The sequence below is a fragment of the Furipterus horrens genome, unplaced genomic scaffold (genome assembly GCF_987537825.1).
Source record: "Furipterus horrens unplaced genomic scaffold, mFurHor1.1.pri manual_scaffold_2, whole genome shotgun sequence".
NCBI lineage: Eukaryota > Metazoa > Chordata > Mammalia > Chiroptera > Furipteridae > Furipterus > Furipterus horrens.
Window position 1 is genome coordinate 39893895 of NW_028327172.1, and position 23768 is coordinate 39917662.

The 23768-nt window shown below is 38.4% G+C and overlaps 1 protein-coding gene across 2 annotated transcripts in view; it reads left to right on the forward strand.

Moving 5' to 3' along the window:
- DENND5A (DENN domain containing 5A) overlaps nucleotides 1–23768 on the forward strand; it is an 84115-nt gene that overhangs the window by 34869 nt on the left and 25478 nt on the right. For both annotated transcript variants that reach the window (XM_090264135.1, XM_090264141.1), the window contains exons 5-10: nucleotides 4978–5165; nucleotides 7622–7939; nucleotides 11240–11455; nucleotides 12192–12426; nucleotides 20054–20204; nucleotides 20876–20969. In XM_090264135.1, coding sequence (XP_090120261.1) covers nucleotides 4978–5165; nucleotides 7622–7939; nucleotides 11240–11455; nucleotides 12192–12426; nucleotides 20054–20204; nucleotides 20876–20969 — 1202 coding nt within the window. The remainder of the gene's footprint in view (nucleotides 1–4977; nucleotides 5166–7621; nucleotides 7940–11239; nucleotides 11456–12191; nucleotides 12427–20053; nucleotides 20205–20875; nucleotides 20970–23768) is intronic.

Sequence of the window (23768 nt, forward strand, 5' to 3'; positions counted from 1 at the left end):
CTAGAATGCTTTGCATTATCTCTTTTTGTTAAAAGTAATTGCTCATTAAACATCATGGGAGCTGTGAGAGAATCTGGACAGTAGCCTGAAGCTGAAGTGTCTCCAGTTGATTTTGATTGGCTTAAATGTTTTGGGTACAGATGACCTTCAGCTGCTTCCTATTTATTCGTTTCACCTTGAACCATGAGTATACATAGACAGGCAATGGCAAAGGAGGTAATGATTTTATCATTTATATTGGTGTATAGAAATGGGTTTTGTGCTGTTGCTTATAGCTCTTGGAGATCAGCATCCTAATGTAGAAAAACCACAGGTTGTTGTATCCCTGAGGCATTGTTTATTAGGTCATTCTTTAGGGTGGGTTGTTAATATAAAAATGCAGAGAAAAAAGAAACCCACAATTCACACAGATCAGCAAGGCTCTAAAATTCCAAATTTCTAGTATCTGTAAAGCCAAACCACAAATATGGAAAGCAGTTTAGGTTTCAAAGAGGTTACCTCTCACCTCCAAAAGTGTTTTGTTTCTAACAATCCCACAATTTCAAGGGCATCACAAGGAATTCTTCAGAGGTTTCAATCTGATGTGAATAAAGTTATTCACTGTAGCAGAAATAAGTGGGCTGAGTGTCAGATACTAGATTAGGTTCATCCAGAAGAGTATGGGAAAACCAGAACTAGACTTCTTTGCTATTGAAAAACCTGCTTTTGTAAAGAAGAGAAAACCCCTTCCTTCAGACTCTAGCAGGACCTGTTTTATGACTATAGAGTAGATGTTCACAGACACAGTAGAGCCCAGGAAGCCTCATGACAAAGGCATTTTAGGGACTCCTTTACTCAAGAGTGTCTGTTTGTCCTCTGTTAGATGTTACTGTCTTGAGCAGACGTGCCAGGAATTCCAGCCACATAAAGCACCTACTTTATTGACTTTGGGTAAGAGAAGGAGAAAGTTCTTTGATTTCTTTTTTTGAGATTGGAAAGGCCTGTGGTACGTACTGCCTTTAAAATTTTTTTAAAATCCAGAAATGGTATGTGTGTGTGTACACCAAAAAGAAGGAGGGGTCATTCAGTATAATATTTACTTAAAATATGTGTTTAAGAGCCAGTGTTGTAACAAAGTAAAATTAAGACCATCAGCTTTAAATATCGCTTGAATGTTTTGTAAGCTTTTACATTCCTTTGGTTCATCTTAATTTGAATTTTTAAATAAATTCTTATGATGTCTGAGATTCTCAGGATTATTGCTCTTGAATACATGATTTACAGATATTCATATCTATAAAAAAGAGCTGGAAAATGTAAGAATCGAGGTCTCGTATGGAGAATCATTAGAATTCTTCTAAATAATTATTAGAGTAATCATAGAGCAGGAGAATTTCAGAAAAAAGCAGATAAACAAGCAAAGTTGTACAGGTGCTTTATGGAATTGAAAGGCTGAAGGTGGAGCTTGGTGGTGGTCTAAATTTTATTATTCAGTTCTTTCATGCAGGACTAAATAGTTTTTCTAAAATTTTATTTATACATATTTAAAATATAATCCATTGAAGAGGGTTTTTTTGTTTTTGTTTTTGTTTGTAATTTGGGAATTGTTTTTATTGTTATCTCAGTTGGGGGAGTCCTCACTAAACAGTTTTTTTTTTAAGTATATTTTATTGATTATGTTGTTACAGTATCACAATTTTTTTCCCTTTGTTCCCCTCTGCCCAGTATCCCCCCTCCCCTCCAGCAATCCCACCCACCTTAGTTCATGTCCATGGGTCATGCATATAAGTTCTTTGGCTTCACCTTTTCCTATATTATTCTTAACTTCCCCCTGTCTATTTTATGCCAAACATTTATGCTTCTTAATCCCTGCACCATTTCCCCATTTCTCCTCCCTCCCAGCTGATAACCCTCCAAATGATCCCCATATCTATGATTCTGTTCCTATTCTGATTTGCATAGTTGGATCTTGTTTTTATTTTTTAGATCCAGTTGTTGATAGTTGTGTTTGTTGTCATTTTAATGTTCATAATTTTGCTCTTTTTTTAAGTAAGTCCCTTTGACATTTCATATAACAATAGCTTGGTGATGATGAACTCTTTTAGCTTTACCTTGTCTGGGAAGAACTTTATCTGCCCTTCCATTCTAAATGATAGCTTTGCTTAATAGAGTAATCTTGGTTGTAAGTCCTTGCTTTTCATCACCTTGAATACTTATTATCAGTCCCTTCTTTCCTGCAAAGTTCCTTTTGAGAAATCAGCTGAGAGTCCTATAGGCAACAATTTGTAGGTAATTCTCTGCTTTTCTCTTGCTGCTTTTAAGATTCTCTCTTCATTTTTAACTTTTGGCATTTTAATTATGATGTGCCTTGGTGTGGTCATTTTGGGGTCTAGCTTGTTTGGGACTCTCTGTGCTTCCAGATCTAGTATATCTATTTCCTTCGCCAAATTTGGAGAGTTTTCCTTCATTATTTTCTCACATAAGTTTTCAATTTCTTGCTCTTCCTCTTCTCCTTCTGGCACTCCTACAGTTCGGATGTTGGCACGTTTAAGGTTGTCTCAGAGGTTCCTAAGCCTCTCCTCGTTTTTTTCAATTCTTATTTCCTCATTCTGTACTGTTTGACTGTTTTTTTCTTCCTTATGTTCCAAATCATTGATTTGAACCCTGGTTTCCTTCTCTTCTCTGTTGGTTTCGTGTGGATTTTCCTTCATTTCATTTAGCATAGCCTTCACTTCTTCCCTTATGCGTTTGCTGTACTTAAGCATATCTATCAAGTCTGTGAGCATCTTTATCACCAGTGTTTTGAACTCTTCATCTGTTAGGTTGGCTATCTGCTCATGGCTTAGTTCTCCCACTGGAACCTTGATCTGTTCCCCCTTTTGGGCCATACTTCTCTGTCTCCTCATTCTGACAGGCTCCTGTGTTTGCCTCTATGTCTTAGGCAGAGCTGTTGCTCCTGTTACATTGTAAGGGACGGAGCCTTTGGGATTCATCAGTATAGGGTGACCTGTTTCACCATGTTGTGGTGCTATTTGTGGGAGGGGGGGATCTGAGAGGGAACAATGCCACTTGCTCAGCACGTGTAGCTTTTCCAGGCACTTCTCCTGCTTTGTATGGGACTGGCACCTCTCTAGCTGTTGCCCTGACTGTCGTTCCCAGGGTGGGTGGGTCTGCTGATGTTCTAGGACTGTGTGGGCCCTTTAAACAAGCGGACTCTGCTGAGAGACCAGCAGTTTTTCCTCCGCCCCAACTTCCACTGGTTTGCCCAGTCAGAAGCAACGAGGCTCTTATTTTCCCTGCCTCTGGGATCATGAGCTGTGTGATCTGGTCTGGTGCTGGGAGTGCTCCCCAGGTGTCCCTCCCAACTTTTAAAAATGTGTGACTGCACTTTCTGCTCGCCTGCCGCTGCCACTGTTGCCACTGCCACACCGTACCCCCTCTGCCCTGGCTCTGCCCCTCCTACCTATCTGGATGAATATTTCTTCTTTATATCTTTGTTTGTTGGACTTCCATGCAGCTCGATTTTCTGGAACTTCTGGTTGTCTCTAGTTTTGAGGTAGTTTTATTCCTTCTTAGTTGTGGAGGGAGATGCAGTGTGTCTGTCTAGGTCTCCATCTTGGCCGGAAGTCCTAAATAGTTTTTAACGTGGGAGTGACAATGCTTTTTGTGTGGGCACAACAAAAAATGAGATAGACTTTCTTTTTAAACTTGTTATCAGTCTATCCCTGATCTTTAGTGACTGTGAAAAGCTCATGATCTTTTGTCCTTCTGCTAGCTCACTTGTATTTTGTTTTTCACTGTTGGTGATCAGATCTCTGAGCTCAGTTTTACTCACTGATTGGTTACATTACTTATCTGTCAGGTGTCTTAGTTTCCCTGAAACAGCATATGATGCTCTGTTCTGTATGTACTCAGAATATTAGAGACTGTGAAGTTTCAGTCAATAATTTGTATTTATTTGCATTGCTAGTTAAAAGAAAACACAAGGATTTCCAGGTTGTGTTCTTTGTTTAGCCAGGATCAGGGTGATAACTTTCAAAGCATTATTAGTGAGCAGATGTAGGAGGCTCCCTAGTTGATGCATACCAGTTTCTGTTCACTTCCTACTCAGCCTTCTTTATTTTCTGGAAAGCTTTTTGTTACTTATACTATAACCCCTTTGTGAATCAAACTGTGATTAGATTAAATGGTGGGGTGAGTTTTTAGTACATGAAACCACTTTAACCCTTATGAAAGCTCATTTGAAGCCAGCCATTATATTACTCAGGTGGTTTTAAAATTTATGTTCCTGTTTTGTCCCTTTTTGCCTGAGAAAGGGACATACTGTTTGTGAATAGTAATTTTTTTAGTTTCAATTTTAACTGATCCATTTTATTGGCTTTGCCAATGTGTTTACTACTCATTAAAATAAATAAATAAATAAAGCATGTCTGGAAATTGCATTCTGAAGAGCTAGACTTTGAACACAAGCCTTTTCTTCCCCACTGTCTCTGACCTAGAACAAGAGTTTTGAGTCATAAAAGTAAGTCTTCTGGCTCTTTCAAGTTCTAGGGAAGTGTTAAAATAACCCATTTGTGCTGTTCTCAATCAGGAAAGGTTGCACCTCCTTATAGAATGCAGACATATCTGAGTGGTGAAGAGCCTGTTTTGTCTTCCATGCTGAACAGAGACCCAGACTACTGTTCCTTTTCTTTTGATTTCAGTTCTACTTCAGAGAATCTACCTAACATCCTGATTTAGTGTTTAGAGCAAGGAGCTATTTATTACATTTTATTATAAGCAAGCACTTGTGTGGGAGGATATATTTCAACTTGTGATCTGTGGAGGTCTCTGACACCCACCCACTCAGGAATCACACTCTGCACATACCCTTGCTGAAGTTTATTCTGATCCTTTCTAAATGTGAAATTGTTTTGAAGAGTTCAGTTTACTATTTGAGAAGCAAGTTCCTTGTTTTTGACTGTGTGGTTTTTGTGTGTGTTTTTTGTTTTGACCTAGATTACCAGAGACTGATGACTGTGGCGGAGACAATTACAGCTCTCATGTTTCCTTTCCAATGGCAGCATGTCTATGTCCCCATTCTCCCGGCTTCCCTTCTACACTTCTTAGATGCTCCTGTTCCATACCTGATGGGCTTGCATTCCAATGGCCTGGATGACCGGTCAAAGCTGGAACTTCCTCAAGAGGTGAGAGAAATGTGGGGCTCGAGTGCTGATGCCCCTGGCCCCAGTCTGGGATTGGGAAGAGAAGAGCTTTGGGATATACCCACTGTGGTGTCACCAGGTTTATTTTCTTTCATTTTGGGGAACATTAATAACTTTCCAGGATGCAGTTATTTTTAGCTACCTCTGTGTTTCCTATTGCACAAATGGCTTTTTTTCTTCTGAACCAATGGGATACATGCATTGTGTGCCTCCAGTGGGTCACAGTGCTTTGTTCTGTTAGCTGTATGGACAGGGCTTAGGAGGCAGGCAGGTTACCTTCGTGACTAGATGAGTTAATTCTGTCTTTACTATCATTTTAAATAACTTGATCTAAAAGCATTTATAATTTTAAAATCTTTAAAGAATAAAAAAAATAACCTATTTTTAGGTCTTAAACATTTATTGGCCCTTTAACTTAGGCAGGGCTTAAAGTTGTTATCCTATGAGGAACTCTAGAAAGCCAAATTTAAAGTGATTCATCTTCTAATCTTTAAATCATGGGTATGGGAAAGTTCTCTTTTTTAGTTATAGATTGGTAGGCAGAGTAATTTTTGCAGTGAGCAAATGTTTATTGAATGAATGCATGCATGGAGATATGTTATAAGATGCAGTTTTAATAGATTGAGAATTTGTGGAATAGTTCTATTAAGCTGGACTTAGGTTACCATCCTGCCTTTTCTTTTAGAATGCAAGACTTAATTAGTACAAGGATAAACAAAAGGGTCAGTGGACCAACATTTTGTTATATAATAGAGTCACCTAGCCAAAGGAGAGACTACTTAATAATGGAGCTAGAAAAATTGCTTTTTCATAGGGGAAAATAGTTAAAAAAGGTTAAAAAGGATCCCTACCTCACACCATAACAACTTGAGATGGATTAAGAAGTTAAATGTTAAAAGCAAGAGTCTAATTCTTCTGGAAGAAAGTATTAATAAATATATTTCTGACTTCTGGGTAGGGACTTTGTAAAGAAGATACAGAAAGTACTATCCATAAAATAAACAATTAATAAATTTGATATTTTAAATTAAGGAAAGGACACCTTTAAATGAAAAGATAAGATAAAAACTAGGAGAAGATATGTGTAACACATATAACCTACAAAGGTTAGCATCAGCAGATAATAAAGAACTCCTGTAAATCAGGAAGAAAGATGATAAATAACCCAACAGAAAAATGGGTTAAAAACATGAAATGTATTGCATAAAATATATGCATTTTAAATTTTACTAGCAATCACAGAAGTGTAAATTAAATGCACCCATTTCAGTGGTGAAATTAAGAAATCTGATGATACCAACATTGGCATCTTTTTATTATGGAATTTTCCTATCTATTAATACTGTATATATACATCCATTTATTGAAGTTTTATATTCTACAGTGATATCGATGCTGTTGATTAACATTTGTTGTGTACTATGGACCTGCCACTGTGCTAGGTCTTTAATATTTATTGTTTCATAATCCTCAAAACAAACCTGTGACATAGGTAATATTATTCCTGTTTATATGAATGAAACAAATTCTTAAACACTTAACAATGCACTATAATGACGGAAATGACAGGTATTTTGGCTAGAATAGATTCATGGTCAGATAAATATAAAAAACAAAAGGCATTTCTAATATATAGCTGCAAGAAAATTCCAGCAGGGAGAGGAACTATAAAATGTTTAGGTTAAATTGAATAAGAAATGTGTAAGACCACTAAGGGGAAGAGTGGATGGTTAAGAGCTTGAGGGTGTAACTGAAGTCAGGTAAGCTGAGTTCAAATCCTAGCTCTGGTACTTCAGGACTTTGGACAAGTTACTTAACCTCTCTGTGTCAGTTTTGTCTGTAAAATAAGGATAGATAAGATTTTGCCAAATTGTTCTTTGTTAATCCAGATTACCTACCTCATCAGCAATGTATGAGAGTGTTGTCTCTATCCAGAACAATCTTAAAGCTAGAAGGAAGCACAGAAATCATCAAGACTAGCTATCAAATCTTACAAATTAAGACTGAGGCTCAGAAAGGGATAATGGTATGCTCAGGGTCATATAGGGAGATAGTGACAGAGTCAGATATGGGACCTAGACTTTCTGACTTACTCCTCGTGTTCTTTTTACTACTGTAAGAATTCATGAGTTTAACATTTTATGAGCATTTGTTATATATGAGACTTTTGTGCTAGATGCTAAACATAATCATTCTTACCACTCTGATTTTATCTCTATTACCACTTTGAAGCTGAAGAAACAGAATCAGAGAGGTTAAGTAACTTTCTCAAAATCACACAACTCAGGTCTATTTTCTTCCTGAACACTATCTTCTTTATATCATACTTCATAGGTGTCCATTTCAGATATTTTCTCTTTCCTCTCTTGTTCATTATCCTTTCTAAAACTTACTCCTTAATGCTCTGTTCACATTCCTCATCCTGTTTTGACTGCCAGGCTAACCTCTGCTTTGTGGACATTGACAACCATTTCATCGAGCTGCCGGAGGACCTGCCTCAGTTTCCCAACAAATTGGAATTTGTCCAGGAAGTCTCTGAGATTCTCATGGCATTTGGCATTCCCCCTGAAGGAAACCTTCATTGCAGTGAGAGTGCCTCCAAGCTGAAGCGGCTCCGGGCGTCTGAGCTTGTCTCCGACAAGAGGAATGGGAACATTGCAGGCTCCCCTTTGCATTCCTATGAGCTCCTCAAGGAGAATGAAACTATTGCTCGGCTGCAAGCCTTGGTCAAGAGGACTGGGGTGAGCCTGGAAAAGGTAAGATGCTGTGCATAAATCTGTGACAGGTTTGGTTGGTGCTAGGGTGCTGTTCTGGTGAAATAAATTGGGATGAGGAAGCACTCAGTGTAGGAAAAGGTATATTTGTTATCAGTAAAAAAACGCTCTTGTATATGAGACGGTGGATTCAGCTCTGGCAAACATTATCCTAGTAAATGCAACTTGAATCTAAATCTGAGTAGCTTCTCACTTGGGCATCAAGGAGAGCCTGCTCTCATTCTATGTGAACACTATGGCAGAGTGACTTGGAGGGATGATGTTGGTAATCTTTGTGTTCAGACCTCTTTGAGATCCATTGTTTTGAGTGTCACAGTAATCTGAAATATACAGAGCGAGTATTGGTAAATCTATTAGCTCAAGGAACCAAGGCTTAGAGAGCCTGAGTGTTTTACTTAACATTAAATGGCCTAGTAAGTTACTGAGCTGAGGCTAGAACCTGGTTTCCTTCTATTTTAGTCCTGTGTTCTTTCTAGGGATGTGTTTAGCTTTTTCTTTTTTGACTTTGATGAGACTATCAGCTTTCTGCAGTTTTTCACCCATTTCTTCACATTCCCCCATTTCACTGTTAAATTACTTTTGTAAATTACATATAATCAAAATGGGATAATGTAATCATTTTGTTGTGCTATTTTTTAGTGAAGCGTGAAACATTTCATTTTCCTGCTTTATTTAGTTAGTAGAGCAGATATTTAAAAAAAAAATTATGGCCAGGATTTCTGATCACGAGAGAGGTGTAGGTAGGCACACTTCACCTCCTTGTGCAAGCACAGAGAGAATTACAACCAAACCTCAAAACAAATTACACCCAGAACTGTCAGAAAATCAAACTGTATGGAAATATGAAAACCAAGGATTTAAAGAAGCCACATTCACCCAGATGGGTAGGAGGGGTGGAGATGTGGAGACGGGGTGGAGAGGTGAGGAGATGCGGTGTGGCATGGAGAGGCAATGGCGGAATGGGGTATCCCACATTCATATTTGGTAGATAAAAATTTGGAGGGTTACCTTGGGAGTGAGCCCCAGGCCAGACCACACAACCCATGGTTCCAGATAAATCCCCATAACTTCTGACTAAAAACTAGTGTGGGTTGGGGTGGCGGAAGAAACTGCCAGATTTTTAGGAGACTCCACTTAAAGGGCTCACATGGTCTTAGAACATATGCAAACCCAACCATTCTGGGATTTACTACCAGGGCAATAGCTGGAAGGGTGTTAGTCCCATATGGGGAGTGGGTGAAGTGACTGGAAACAGGGTGAGTGCTGGGCAAACATCCAGAAGCCAGGCAGTGACACTCTCCTGTCTTCAAGCCCCTCTGCCTCCACAGAGCCACAGAGCAGTGAAGTGGGTGGCCTAAGGCTTCTCATCACACAATTTACAGGTGCTTTTTCTACAGTAGTCCATGCTACTAAGAAGGAGTCAAAGCAGCTCTACCTAATGCACAGAAACAAACACAGGGAGGCTGCCAAAAAGGAGACAAAGGAATATGGCCCAAATGAAAGAATGGAACAAAACCCCAGAAAAAGAGCTATATGAAATGGAGATAATCAACTTATTAGATGCAGAGGTCAAAGCACTGGTGATTAGGGTGCTCAGAGAACTCACTGAGTTTGGCAACAACATAAAGGAAGAGATGAAGATTACACTAAGTGAAATAAAGAAAAATCTACAGGGAACCAACAGTAAAGGGAAAGAAAGTCTGGATTCAAATCAACAGTTTGAAACATAAGAAAGAAATAAACATTCAACCAGAACAGCAAGAAGAAACAAGAATTCAAAAAAGAAAACTGCCCTAATTTGGCGAAGGAAATAGACATACAGGTCCAGGAAGCACAGAGTCCCAATTTGGACCCAAAGAGGACCACACCAATACACATCATAATTAAAATGCCAAAAGTTAAAGAGAGAATCTTAAAAGCAGCAAAAGGAAAGCAGAGAGTTCCCTACAAAGGGGTGACTATAAGACTCTCAGCTGATTTCTCAAAAGAAACTATAGGCAAGAGGGGCCTGGCAAGAAGTATTCAAGGTGATGAAAAGTAAGGACCTAAAACCAAGATTACTCTATCCAGCAAAGCTATCATTTAGAATGGAAGGGCAGATAAGGTGCTTTCCAGACAATGTAAAGCTGAAGGAGTTCATCAGCACCAAGCCATTATTACATGAAATGTGAAAAGGACTTATTTAAGAAAAAGAAGAAGAAGAAAACTATGAATATTAAAATGGCAACAAATTCACAATTGTGAACAACTGAGTCTAAAAAACCAAACTAAGCAAACAACCAGAACAGGAACAAAATTATAAATATGGAGATCATTTGGAGGGTTATCAACTGGGAGGGGGAAGGGGGAGAATGAGGAAAAAGGTGTAGGTATTAAGAAGCATAATTAGTAGGTACAAAATAGATAGGGGGATGTTAAGAATAGTATAGGAAATGGAGACGCCAAAGAACTTAATATGCATGACCCATGGATATGTATGACCCATGGATATGAACTAAGCTGGAGGATTGCTGGAGGGAAGGGGGGTACCAGGCTGAGGAGGGGAAAAGGGGAAAAATTGGGACAAGTGTAATAGCATAATCAGTAAAAGATATTTAACAAAAATGTCATGGCCTGTTAGTAATAACTATGTATGGTGCCAGTTGGGTACTGGAAATATCAGGGGAACACTTTATAAAGTACATGATTGTCTAACTACTATGCTATACACCTGAAACTAATGAAAAATAATACAAATGTAAACTTAATTGAAAAAAATTTAAAAATAAAAAAATGCAAAAGAAGTCATGACCAGTTATAGAAGAGCAGAGAAATATTTAGAGAGATTAAAAAGGTTAAAAAAAGACAGTAAGGAAAAATTCTTAGGGAGAAAGATAAGGAAAGTGATATGGGGGAGAAAATCAAAGAGTTGTAGGTAGAGCTAGAGTCTAGCCATGCTGCTTTGTGTTATCATTTTCTTATTGACTTCCAGATTCTCTCCTTCCCTGGACCCTTGAGAAAGGTTGCACCTTTTTCTCTGTTGCTGAATCTCTCTCTGCCCATAATGGCCATTTTCATTGAGTTACTGGCACCTGCAAGTAGAACACCTCATTTTATCTCTTCTCCATGTCAGAATTCTTTTATTTTTTCTTCTTCCCATTTTCTCTCTTTCTCTCTTTCTTTTTCTTTTGTTTTCCATTTACTGCAAAGTAAATGACCGGGGGAAAAAACCAAACTGAGTTGCATTTCTTTGGGATAAAAGGAAAACCTTCTGTGTTCTCAACTGTTGTTTCTCTTTTGTAGCTGGAAGTGCGTGAAGACCCAAGCAGCAATAAGGATCGGAAAGTTCAATGTGATGAAGAAGAACTCAGGATTTACCAGCTAAATATTCAGATCCGGGAAGTTTTTGCAAATCGTTTCACTCAGATGTTTGCAGATTATGAGGTGTTTGTCATTCAGCCCAGCCAGGATAAGGAGTCCTGGTTTACCAACAGGGAGCAGATGCAAAACTTTGATAAAGTGAGTTTAGTCTTCTGGGGAGGTGGTAATGCATAAAACTTTAACTGATGATGAGTTTTTCTTTCAAAATACAGATGACCCTTGAACAATGTGGGAGTTAGGCGTGCCACCCTTCTGCACAGTCAGAAATTCGTGTATAACTTTTGACTCCCCCAAAATTTCAGATGTCCCTTGGTACCTGGGGGGGATAGGTTTTGGGACTGCCACAGATACCAAAATCTGCAGATGCTCAAGTGCCATATATAAAATGGTGTAGAACAGTGCATCCTGCTGCATCCATGGATTCCCAACTGCAGATCAAAATACTGTTTTTGATCTGTGGCTGATTGAATCCACAGATGCAAAATCTGGGGTTATGGGTAGAGGACCAGCTATATATTTATTAAAAAATATTTGTGTATTAAGTGGACCTGTGTAATTCAAATCTGTGTTTTCTAAGAGTGAGTTGTATTATATGCTGGAAACAAGTTTATGGTCCTTTGATGTTGATAAAATGCAAAGTCTGGTTGCTTTAGAACAGAGTTCTGGCTCTTACTATCAGGTGATGTATCTTCAGTGTTAAGAAACAATGATGATGAGATTTTGCTGTTTGCTTTCCATGAAGACCTAGGAAGCTTCAGAGAAGGATTATCCAATTGAATCCTTTGGGTGTGTTGCCTTTGCTGGTCCAGGCTGGCATACCCTTTTCCTTTTTCCTTTTCCCTGTTGATGATTGTCTGTTTCCTTGTCCCACCAGGCCTCTTTTCTGTCAGATCAGCCTGAGCCCTACCTGCCCTTTCTCTCAAGATTCCTCGAGACCCAGATGTTTGCTTCTTTCATTGACAATAAAATTATGTGTCATGACGATGATGATAAAGACCCTGTGCTCCGTGTTTTCGATTCCCGAGTAGACAAGATCAGGCTTTTGAACGTTCGGACGCCCACTCTCCGCACATCCATGTACCAGAAGTGTACCACTATGGATGAAGCAGGTGAGGCCTCCTTGTTGCTGTACTTTTTAGCTTCTTGGATTATGTCACTAATGTGTCCCTGTTCCTGAACATACCAGCTTCCTTGCCCTGTTTCTGCTTTTGCATAAGTTGTTCCCATAGCCTGAAATGCTCTTACCTGGTTTTTTTTGCCTGGTTAACTTTTTCATCCTTAAACACTGTGTCAGTTAGGAATAGGTCCTGCAGTAGGTAATAGAGAATCTTTTCAGCAGTGGGTTAGACAATTGTGGAGATTATTTTTCTCAAATTAGCAAGAGAGCAGAATTGGTGGTTGCTGGTGTTGGTTCATCTGCTCAACAGTGCAATCAGAAACTGAGGTTCTAACTTTACTTGGCTGTCCTTAGTGTATTGACTTATATATGCATGCTGTTGCCTCGTGTTTACAAGAGGCTATTTATGTTCACATTCAGTGCCAGAAGAGGGGAGGTTGCTACCAGCTGTATTTTCCCTCTTGTATCGGAAAGCAGAAGCTTTCCCAGAAATTCCCAACCACTTCCATTGTCTCATGCGCCAGAGCCATGTTATGTGACCATACGTAAGTGCAAGGGGGGCTGTGAAAGTGAGCAGTGAGTTCCATGTAATGTTACCCTGAGCAATGTGGGGCTTCTGTTAGCAAGAAGAAGGGGCAAATGAGTTATGAGTAAGCACTTGATAGTGTTTGTGGCAAAAACTTAGCTGGCGTGTCTCCTCTGTGAAGCCTTCTCTGATGCCCAGAGGCTGAGTTGGCAGATTCTTCCTTTGCGCTCTGGTGTTTCTTTGTTCTTTCTTCTTCTCTGTAATCTCTGTTCTTTTGAGCTGTCATTAACAGGGAATAATTTAAGAGCAGAGACTACATTTATTTTCTTACCCTCAACTTTTATCATTGTGCTTAGCACATACAGATGTTAACAGTGGTTTGCTGTGTGCATGATAGAAAAGGCCTTTTTGTTCACAAAAGCTCTGTCTAGATGAGTGTAGCTGGAGAATAGTCTTAGTTTGAGGTGTCAGATTAAGTAGTATGTTCACATGTTCACTTCCTTGTGGGATGTTCAGTGTCCTTGTAGCTATTTTGTATATATCATTCATTAATTTACCAAACATTACAAATACCTACCACATGCTTTAACATATGCCAAGTACTCATCAAGTATGTACTGAATGAATAAACATGCCAAGGATTTTTTAGGGTTTGAAGATACAACTGGTGACAATTTGGACAAAGTCCTGCCTTCATTGACCACATTCTGTCACCTTCTGTCTTTATCTGTCAGCTCTTGATCCAGGACTTTCATTAAGACGGCAATCCTCTTGGTTAAGGCCTGATTTGAGGATGTGTTGCCCATGCAAGCGGATTGCTCTGATGTAGTCATCCATGCCTCCTGGAATGCATCAGGCTTCACATTCCTGAACCTTGCCTAAGGCTTTGATCCTGGGAAGCCTGACGATGATTTTTACAAGACTGTAGGTTTAGAGAAACATCTCCCAATCCATCAGTTTAAATCAGGGCTTCCTAATCTTTCATGTTGTGGCTGTAGTTGAAAGTGACAGTATTTGTATATGGCTCACTGGATTAAAGGGAGGAGTCTGCTTATGGTTGTAAAGCGAGAGGCTCTAGTCACTTGATGCATCGCCCATCTGCTGAAGGGTAGAGGCAGTCAGTTCTTAACCCATCTGTAGTGCATTTATTGGACACCTAACACCACAGCACACTGATTTGAATTACTCTGGTCTTTGTTGTGGCCAGGACATGTGCTGTCATGGGCCTGTTAGAACACGGGGTTTGATATATGGAAGGGAGGGTTAGCTAACAGTCATTTCAGAAAAAAGTGGTTATCACAGAGATCCTTCAGGCAACTCTTCTCCGCTCCAGGAATAATGGAAATATCTTTGCCATTGTTATATGTCTTACATATGTCCCAGCAAAATGCACTACAAATATGCTAGACAAGGTTTTTGCCACTGGCCTCAGATCCATAGCCTGGGGTAGTTCAGATAATTCACCCCATCCTACATGGACACCTTAGCTTCTTAAACCAGTCTGATTGGGAAATGGTAAAAACATAACTAAAGGAATCTTTTGCGGGGGGGATCCTTTAAAATGTTACATTTGAAAGTGATCTTGATGACAATCAATTCTTACCCACTAATTTTATAGATAAATTTGTTCCTTTGGCTCACCATGTATCTACAAGGCCTAGAATAGTGCTTGGCACATTTTAGATAACTAAGTTCTGTTGAAAAAGAGTAAAGGTGGGGGGAAGTAAGGAAGGTTTAAAGAGAGAAGGCAGCTTTAACCTAGGATAACAGCAAGGCCTAAAGGTTGAGATGTTTTTACATGACTAAAAAATACTAGGAGAGTTACCAGCATTTTTTGTTTTTACTCTTAAAATTTTTTGAGGTATAACTGACATACAATAAACAACATATTTAACATTTTGGTATATGTATTCACTTACATCAAGAACTAGAAACTCGTCACCCTCAAAAGTTCACCCTTTTGTAATACTTTCATCCCATCTCCTTCCCACTCTCAAAATCCTATGAGCAACTACCGCTGTGATTTGTTACTGAAGAGTTTTCATATTCTAGAATTTTATATACATGGAATCATACAAACGTACTTTTTTTTTTTTTTTAAAGTTTGGCTTCTTTTACTGAGCATAATTATTTTGAGATTCATTCATGTTCCTTTTTATTGCTGAGCAGTATTCCATTGTATGGGCATTACTACAATTTGTTTATCTGTACCTGGTGGTGGGCATTTGGGCTATGAACATTTGTGTATATATGTTTTCTTTTCCTTTGGATAAATACTTAGCAGTGGAATAACTGGATCACATGATATTTGTATGTTTACTTTTTTAAAAAGCTGCCAAATTGTCTTTTTAAAGGGGTTGTGCATTTTACATTCCCATTAGCAGTTTAGGAGAGTTATAGTTCTCCCACACTGTTGCCAACATTTAGTTTGGTCAGTCTTTTCAATTTTAGCCATTCTGATAGGTTTGTAGTGGTATCTCATTAGTTGTTTGATTTGTGTGTTTCTGATGACTAATGATGTTGAACATGTTTTCATCTGCTTATTTGCCGTCCATTCATCTTCTCTGGTGAATTACCTGTTTAAATTTTTTGCGCATTTTTTAAGTTGGGTTATTTGTTTTCTTATTAGTGAGTTTTGAAAGTTCTTTATATATTCTGGATGCAAGTCCTCTTATAAGATATACCCACCCTGTGGTTTGTCTTTTTGTTCTCTTAACAGTGTCTTTTGAAGAACAAAGTTTTAAGTTTTTTTTAAGCATATTTTATTGATGATGTTCTTACAGTATCACAATTTTTTCCCCCTTTGCTCCCCTCTGCCCGGTACCCCCTTCCCTCCATCAATTTCACCCCTCTTAGTTCATGTCCATGGGTTGTGCATGTAAGTTCTTTGACTTCACCCTTTCCTATATTATTCTTAACTTCCCCCTGTCTATTTTGTACTAACCGATTATGCTTCTTAATCCCTGCACCATTTCCCCATTTCTCCTCCTTCCCCCTCCCAGCTGATAACCCTCCAAATGATCGCCATATCTGTGATTCTCTTCCTATTCTGGTTTGCTTAGTTGGATTTTGTTTTTATTTTTTAGATCCAGTTGTTGATAGTTGTGTTTGTTGTCATTTTAATGTTCATAATTTTGATCTTTTCCTTAAGTAAGTCTCTTTGACATTTCATATAATAATAGTTTGGTAATGATGAGTTCCTTAAGCTTTACCTTGTCTGGAAAGCACTTCATCTGCCCTTCCATTCTAAATGATAGTTTTGCTGGATAGGGTAATCTTGGTTTTAGGTCCTTGCTTTTCATCACCTTAAATACTTCTTGCTAGTCCCTTCTTGCCTGCAAAAGTTCCTTTTGAGAAATCAGCTGAGAGTCTTATAGTCACCCCTTTGTAGGGAACTCTCTGCTTTTCTCTTACTGCTTTTAAGATTCTCTCTATATCTTTAACCTTTGGCATTTTAATTATGATGTGTCTTGGTGTAGTCCTTTTTGGGTCTAGCTTGTTTGGGACTCTCTGTGCTTCCTGGACTAGTATGTCTATTTCCTTCGCCAAATTTGGAGGGTTTTTCTTCATTATTTTCTCACATAAGTTTTCAATTTCTTCTTCTTCCTCTTCTTCTGGCACCCCATGATTCGGATGTTTGCACGTTTAAAGTTGTCCCAGAGGTTCCTAAGCCTCTCCTCATTTTTTTCAATTCTTGTTTCCTCATTCTGTACTGTTTGACTGTTTTTTTCTTCCTTATGTTCCAAATCATTGATTTGAACCTTGGTTTCCTTCCCTTCACCATTGGTTTCGTGTGAATTTTCCTTCATTTCATTTAGCACAGCCTTCACTTCTTCCCTTATGCGTTTGCCATACTTAAGGATATCTGTCAAGTCTGTGAGCATCTTTATCACCAGTGTTTTGAACTCTGCATCTGTTAGGTTGGCTGCTTGTTGCTTAGTTCTGCCACTCAAGCGTTGATCCATTCCCCCTTTGGGGCCATACTTTTCTGTCTGCTCATCTTGACAGGCGCCTATGTTTGTTTGCCTCTGTGTCTTAGGCAAAGCTGTCACACCTGTTACGTTGTAAGGGGTGTAGTCTTAGGTATTCATCAGTACAGGGTGACATGTTTCACCACGTTGTGACACTGTATGTGGGGGAGGGGTCTGAGAGGGAACAATGCCACTTGCTCAGCACTTGCCCCTTTCCAGGCACTTCTCCCACTTTATATGGGACTGGAGCCTCTCTAGCTGTTGCCCTGGCCGTTGATCCCAGGGTGGGTGGGCCTTTTAAACAAGTGGACTCTGCTGAGAGACTGGCAGTTGCTTCCTTCACCGCAACCCCAACTGGTTTGCACAGTCAGAAGCAATGAGGCTTTATTTTCCTTAGCTCTGGGACTGTGAGTTGCGTGGTCTGATCTGGTGCTGGGAGCACTCCCCAGGTGTCCCTCCTACTTTTTAAAATGTTTGACTGCTTTCCGCTGGCCTACTGTTACCACTGTTGCTGCCACCATCACATTGCGTCCTTTCCGCCCCTCCTGTCTGTCTGGATGAGTATTTCTTTATATTTTTGTTTGTTGGACTTCCATGCAGCTCATGTTTCTGGAACTTCTGGTTGTCTCCAGTTTTAAGGTAGTTGTATTCCTTCTTAGTTGTGGAGGGAGATGCTGTGTGTCTGTCTAGGCCTCCATCTTGGCCAGAGGTCCAAAGTTTTAAATTTTGATGATGGGGTGTAATTTATCAGTTTTTTTAACAATTTATTATGCTTTTGGTTATGTAGCTAAGTAATTTTTGCCTAAGTAAGGTCACATAGATTTTTTTTTTCTCTATATTTCCTTTTAGAAGTTTTACAGTTTCAGGCTTTATGTTTGGGTCTGTGATCTATTATAATTTTTGCGAGTATTGTAATCATCATCTGTAGAAAAGACTGTTCTTTGACCAATGAATTGCTTTTTTACCCTTTGTCAAAATATAAGCCATTTATATATGTGTAAATCTATTTCTGGGTTCTCTGTTCTGTTTCATTCATCTATGAATATGCATTTATACCATTACTATAGTCTTTCTTACAGTATTCCCTTACTTATCGTGGGTATTATGTTCCAGAACCGCCCCCCGTGAAGTAGGAACCTTACATTTATTCTACACTCTTAAACCTACGTAACTTTAACAACATACATATACAGTACCACAAGATCCCGCGATATAGTGAAAAATCCTTGATAAATAATTAAATATAATATTTTTAAAAATCCCACGATACAGTGAGGCCGCGATAAGTGAACTGCGATATAGCGAGGGACTACTGTACTCTAACTTTATATTATATACTGAAGTCAGGTAATGTTAGTCCTCCAACTTTTTTTGTTTTCAAAGTTATTTTAGTTATTCTAGGCTCTTTGTATTTCATAGGTATTTAGAATCAGCTTATCAATTTCTACAAACACCCTTCTGAGATTTTGATTGGGATTACCTTGAATCTATACATCAATTTAGGGAGAATTGACATCTTAACATCGAGCTTTCTGATCCATGTACATGGCATATCTCTATTTATTTATGTCTTCTTTAACATCTCTCAGCAGTTATGTACAAGTTTTCTTTAATGTATAATTTTTGCATATTTTTGTCATTTGTCTCTAAGTATTTAATATTTTTTGGTGTTACTATAAATAGTATTTAAATTTTTTAATTTTTGATCATTTATTACTAATATGTAGAAATATAATAGAGCTTTGTATATTGATCTGTGTCATGAAACCACACTAAAGTTACTTTTAGTGGCTTTTTGTAATTCTCTCTGATCTTCTACATAGATACCCTATTGCCTGTGAATAATGAATAGTTTTACATTTACCTTTCCAATCTGGATGCCTTTTATTTCTTGCCTACTAGTTTGCTGAGAGTTTTTACCAGAAGTGGATGTTATATTTCATTAAGTGCTTTTTTCTGCATTTATTGGGTTAATTGTGTGGTTTTTAATTTTAGTTTGTTAATATGGCGAATTACTAAACCTTACATTTTTGTGATAAACTCTCTTTGATCATGATGTATTTTTTTGTATGTTATTGAATTTTGTTTACTAAAATTTTGTTTAGAATTTTTGTGTCTATATTCATGAGAGATATTGGTTCATAGTTCTATGTAATATCTTATCTGATTTGGTATTCTGATAATGATGACCTGAAAGAACAAGTTGGGAAGTATTCTCTTCTCTTTAGTTTCCTGGAAGAGCATGTATAAGTGATACTATTTCTTCTTTAGATATTTAGCAGAATTCATCAGTGAAGCTATCTGGGCCTGGAGGGTTGCTTTTATTTATTTACTATTTTGGTGGGTGGGAGGGGGGAGATTTTAAACTACAGATTCAATTTAAAAAATAGAGCTATTCATACTAGCTATATTTTCTTGAGTGAACTTTGGCAGTTTGCATCTTTCAAGGAATTTGTCTATTTCACCTATTGTCAAATTTGTTGACATTATTATATATAATCTATCTTTTGTTAATATCTCTAGAATCTGTAGCAGTGTCACTCCTCTCATTCCTGACATTTGTGTCTTTTTCTTTCTTTTTTTTTTTTTTAATTTTATTTTTTGTTATTTGTGTCTTTTTCTTTTTATCCTGATTAGTCTGACTAGAATTTCATTAGTTTTACTGATCTTCTGAAAGGATCAGTTTTTGGATTTATTAATTTTATCCGTTTATTTCATTGATTTCACTCTGGCGTTTATTATTTCCTTTCTTGTACTTTAATTTGCTTGTCTTTTTCTACTTTCCTAAGGTGGAAACCAAGGTGATTAACTTGAGATCTTTTTTCTTTTCTAAGATAGGCATTTAGTGTCATAAATTTCCTTTCAAGTAATATTAATGACATACTATAAATTCTTATATTTTGTGTTTTTGTATTTATTCAGTTCTTATTTCACTTTTGATTCTTTTTTATTCATGGGTTATTTAGAAGTGTATAATGTAATTTTAAGATGTTATTGTTGATTAGTGTAGTCAGAGGGTATACTTTGTATTATTCGAATTATTTTATATTTATTGAGACTTACTATATAGCTCAGAATATAGTATTTTTAAAGAAATATTTGACTTTTTTTTTCTGGTCCAGAGAAGGCAATTGAACTGCGTCTGGCAAAAATTGACCATACTGCGGTTCACCCTCATTTACTTGACATGAAGATTGGACAAGGAAAGTATGAACCAGGCTTCTTCCCAAAGCTGCAGTCTGATGTGCTTTCTATCGGGCCAGCCAGCAACAAGTGAGTTAACCCCAGGCATTCCCTGATCTAGATCCCTAATCATAGCTCCCTACGCATCTAGTATCTGGGCCTGGGCTGTTAGAAAACCTCTGAATTTTGTAAAGCAAATATGGAGAAAACCCAGACTGTCTACGTCATTCACTTTTTTGAACAGGAAAATGGGTGACAGTGTTTCATCAGTTCCTGTCTCCACTGTGTGTATTGGGATGGCTCCATATGCCCATGACCTGCCAAAAGACAGGCTGCACATGGGTTGAAATTATCTCATGACTGATCCCATACAATATTTAGCTGGCATTTTATTTTCAGTAAGTGGTGGTTGAAATAATTGGAGTCTGAACTGTAAGTAGATAACTTAGCAGGATTGCTGTTCATTAGTTACTTTTGGAGATGAGTGTAACAAAGCCCAGACAGAGTTGATTGAGTATAGTTTTGGATCTACATGTGAACTTTTTGAAGATGTTGGAAGAGAGATATGTCTCTGTTCCCTGGGGAATTATCTCTCTTGACCAGTTATTGATCTTTAAGCTATTCTTCCTCAAGGTCTCTGAGCTATCTCTAGTGACTCTTTGGTGGTTTTCCATGCCTAGCATTGGTCCCTAGACATTGAAGTTATCTCCTGTCAGTTGACCTACTGGGATGGTATTAATTGCTTGCTCTGATTCTTTCAGATGGACAAAAAGGAATGCCCCTGCCCAGTGGAGACGGAAGGATCGGCAGAAGCAGCACACAGAACACCTGCGTTTAGACAATGACCAGAGAGAGGTAAGACACCTTAAGAATGGCAAGGAATGGGCCTATTATCATGCTATATATACTCTCATTCTCTTTCCTATTTCCTTGGTCTGATCCAAGTGTCCTAGCAATGACCTCATCTGACTATGGAACTGGAGGTACAATGACCACTGAAAAGAAAGTAATTTGAGACCTAAGAACCAAATAACTGACCCCATAGATTATAACAGGATTTATTGTAGGGAAGTTAATAATCAGAGCAGAGGTTATCTGTGAACTGTTGGGGTTGCCTCCATTCCACATTCAGACACCTTTTTCCATAAAGAAGAGTTAAGAATAGAATAGAGTTAGTTCCTGAAACCTGATACTGGGCCTAGGTTGTAACAAATCCTGTATATATGATGTTTTGCATGTGACAACTAGCCACTACCCACGTAGATCCCCTCTATGAGCCAGGCTCTATTTGCAGGCCCAGAGAACCTTTCACTGTCCTTTCAGTGTTCCCTCCCTGGGGAGTGTGACAGGCACCTCAGAGGACAAGAGTGAAACTTGGGAGAAATATTTTAAAATTTTGTGAGGCTTCATTTGTGTGTGGTGTGGTAATAAAGAAGTAATTCTGTTTGAGTTAGAAGGAAGAAAAGTTGAACTTGGGTTAATGCTGTCAATAGGTAATTTTCCCCTATTATTATTATTATTATTATTATTATTATTATTTGTATCTTAATTTAAAACAGATAATCTTGACTTTTTTTTTTCCTTAGGGGAGCAAAGGAGAGGAATGTTATCATCAGGTGCCTGGGGACTGAGGCTTCTTGAATTGACCTCCTGAGTCCTCATTGCTTATAAGCTGAGTTTCTCAGCTCTACTATAACTTGTTCCCAGTAAAGCCTCTAGTTATAAACCTCAAGTTTGAGACCCTGCCTTACTCAGTTGCAGAGAGGTTGTGAAAATTGGAGTTAAACCTTCAAAAACCTATTTCAGGAATTTTTCTTTGAGGAAATACCCTGCAAATTGCATTATATACATATAAAAAACCCTGTAAAGCATATTGTTTTCATATGTGCCTGTCACCTCAATGAAGGAGAAAATAACATATTTTGCCTTTGCTATATTTTTAAGGTATGACCCTGGCTGGTGTGGCTCAGTGGATTGAGTGCTGTCCTATGAACCAAAAGGTCACAGGTTTGATTTTAGTCAGGGCACATGCCTGGGTTGTGGGCCAGGTCCCCAGTGGGGGCATGTAAGAGGCAACCAATTGATATTTTTCTCTCTCTCTCTTTCCCCCTCCCTCCCCCTCTCTCTGAAAATAAAATAAAATAAAATCTTTTAAAAAAGAAATCTGGATTCCTTTTAAAAACATTGCAAGGTATGGTTATAAATTTTGAACTGCTGATTTATAGGACAAGTTATGCTTAAGAGTTTTTGTGAGGGTGCTGTAAAGGGGTGTTGGGTGTTGGTGTTATTATTATTTTTTTAGCTACATTTTTTTAAGTAATTAAAAAATTATTTATTTTTTAGAGAGAGAGGAAGGGAGGGAGAAAGAGAGGGAGAGAATCATCAATATGGCAGACATCTGTCGGTTGCCTCTTGCACACCCTCAACAGGGAACCTGGCCTGCAACCCAGGCATGTGCCCTGACCGGAATTGAACTGGTGACTTTCCAGTTTACAGGCCAGTACCCAGCCCACTGAGCTACACTAGCCAGGGCGGTGTTATTTTTAAAGTCTCCCCTGGGACTTCCACCTGACCTCCATATTACTTCTTTCAGCAGTGTTTATTGGACACGTTTTCTTGGTCAAAATCATTGAAGTAAGCACTTTGAAATGCAAAGATGACAAGGATGTAGCCTTGTCCTCAGGGAATACCAGTTCACAAAGGGAGTAAAGTCAGGTACACAAATAATTTTAGTAGACTAGTCTTTTTAAAGGGCCCTATGAGAGGCAAGCCAGTATTTGATCACTGATTAGAGAAGGCAAACGTCATTTTACCTGGGGTGATCATCAGACAAGACTTTTTTGAGCATGATAAGATTGTTAGAGACAAAAGAGGATTTTAAATAGAGGAAATGCAGGATGAAAAGCTTAGCGATTGTTGTGTAATGGAGAGTGTGGGCAGAGTATTTGGAGGAAGGAGGTACTGGAAGTACTAGGTAGCTAGCAAGTTAGGAGGCAGGTAGTGGTAGTCTGTTCAGGTGATAGTGATTGAAGCCTAACTTTGGGGGTTGGTAGTAGGGGCAGATTGAGGGTCCAGACAGAATTGTACTACTGGAATAAATATGGGAGAGGAAGGAAGTTTGGGATAAAAATGTTGGTTGTGAACCTGGTATACTGAGAGGATGTCAGTGTGCAGTTTACTCCATTTATATGCATTCTGTGTTAAAACAAACAGCATATGGCAAATCATCAGACATTGTCGTCGTCGTCGGCAGCCGTCCGTCTCGAGAGACGATGGTGTAGCTTCTTAAGAGTCTATCTGCACCGCCGAGACATTGTAGAAAAGCAGAAAATACAATTGTTATTTGGAAGAAGGTTATACTTTATAATAACAAAGATAGATATCTTGGATCTGGGCAGAGGAGTTAAATTCCTCCCAGCTTAGTGGGTAAAATGATTTTTTAGTAGTACTCTGAGATTTGGGTGGGTTTGTGTGCTACAGCCATGTTTTGTTTTTACCTCTGGTGTCATTGAAGCAAAGATAATCACAGTACTTATGGACTGCTTTATATCAGAGAAAACAGAATTCATCATATTTTCCGTTTTTCCCCTTTATCTAGAGTTGCATTTTAAACTTTCAGCCCCAACTTTATCTGAGCCTAGGGAAGATGCAGTA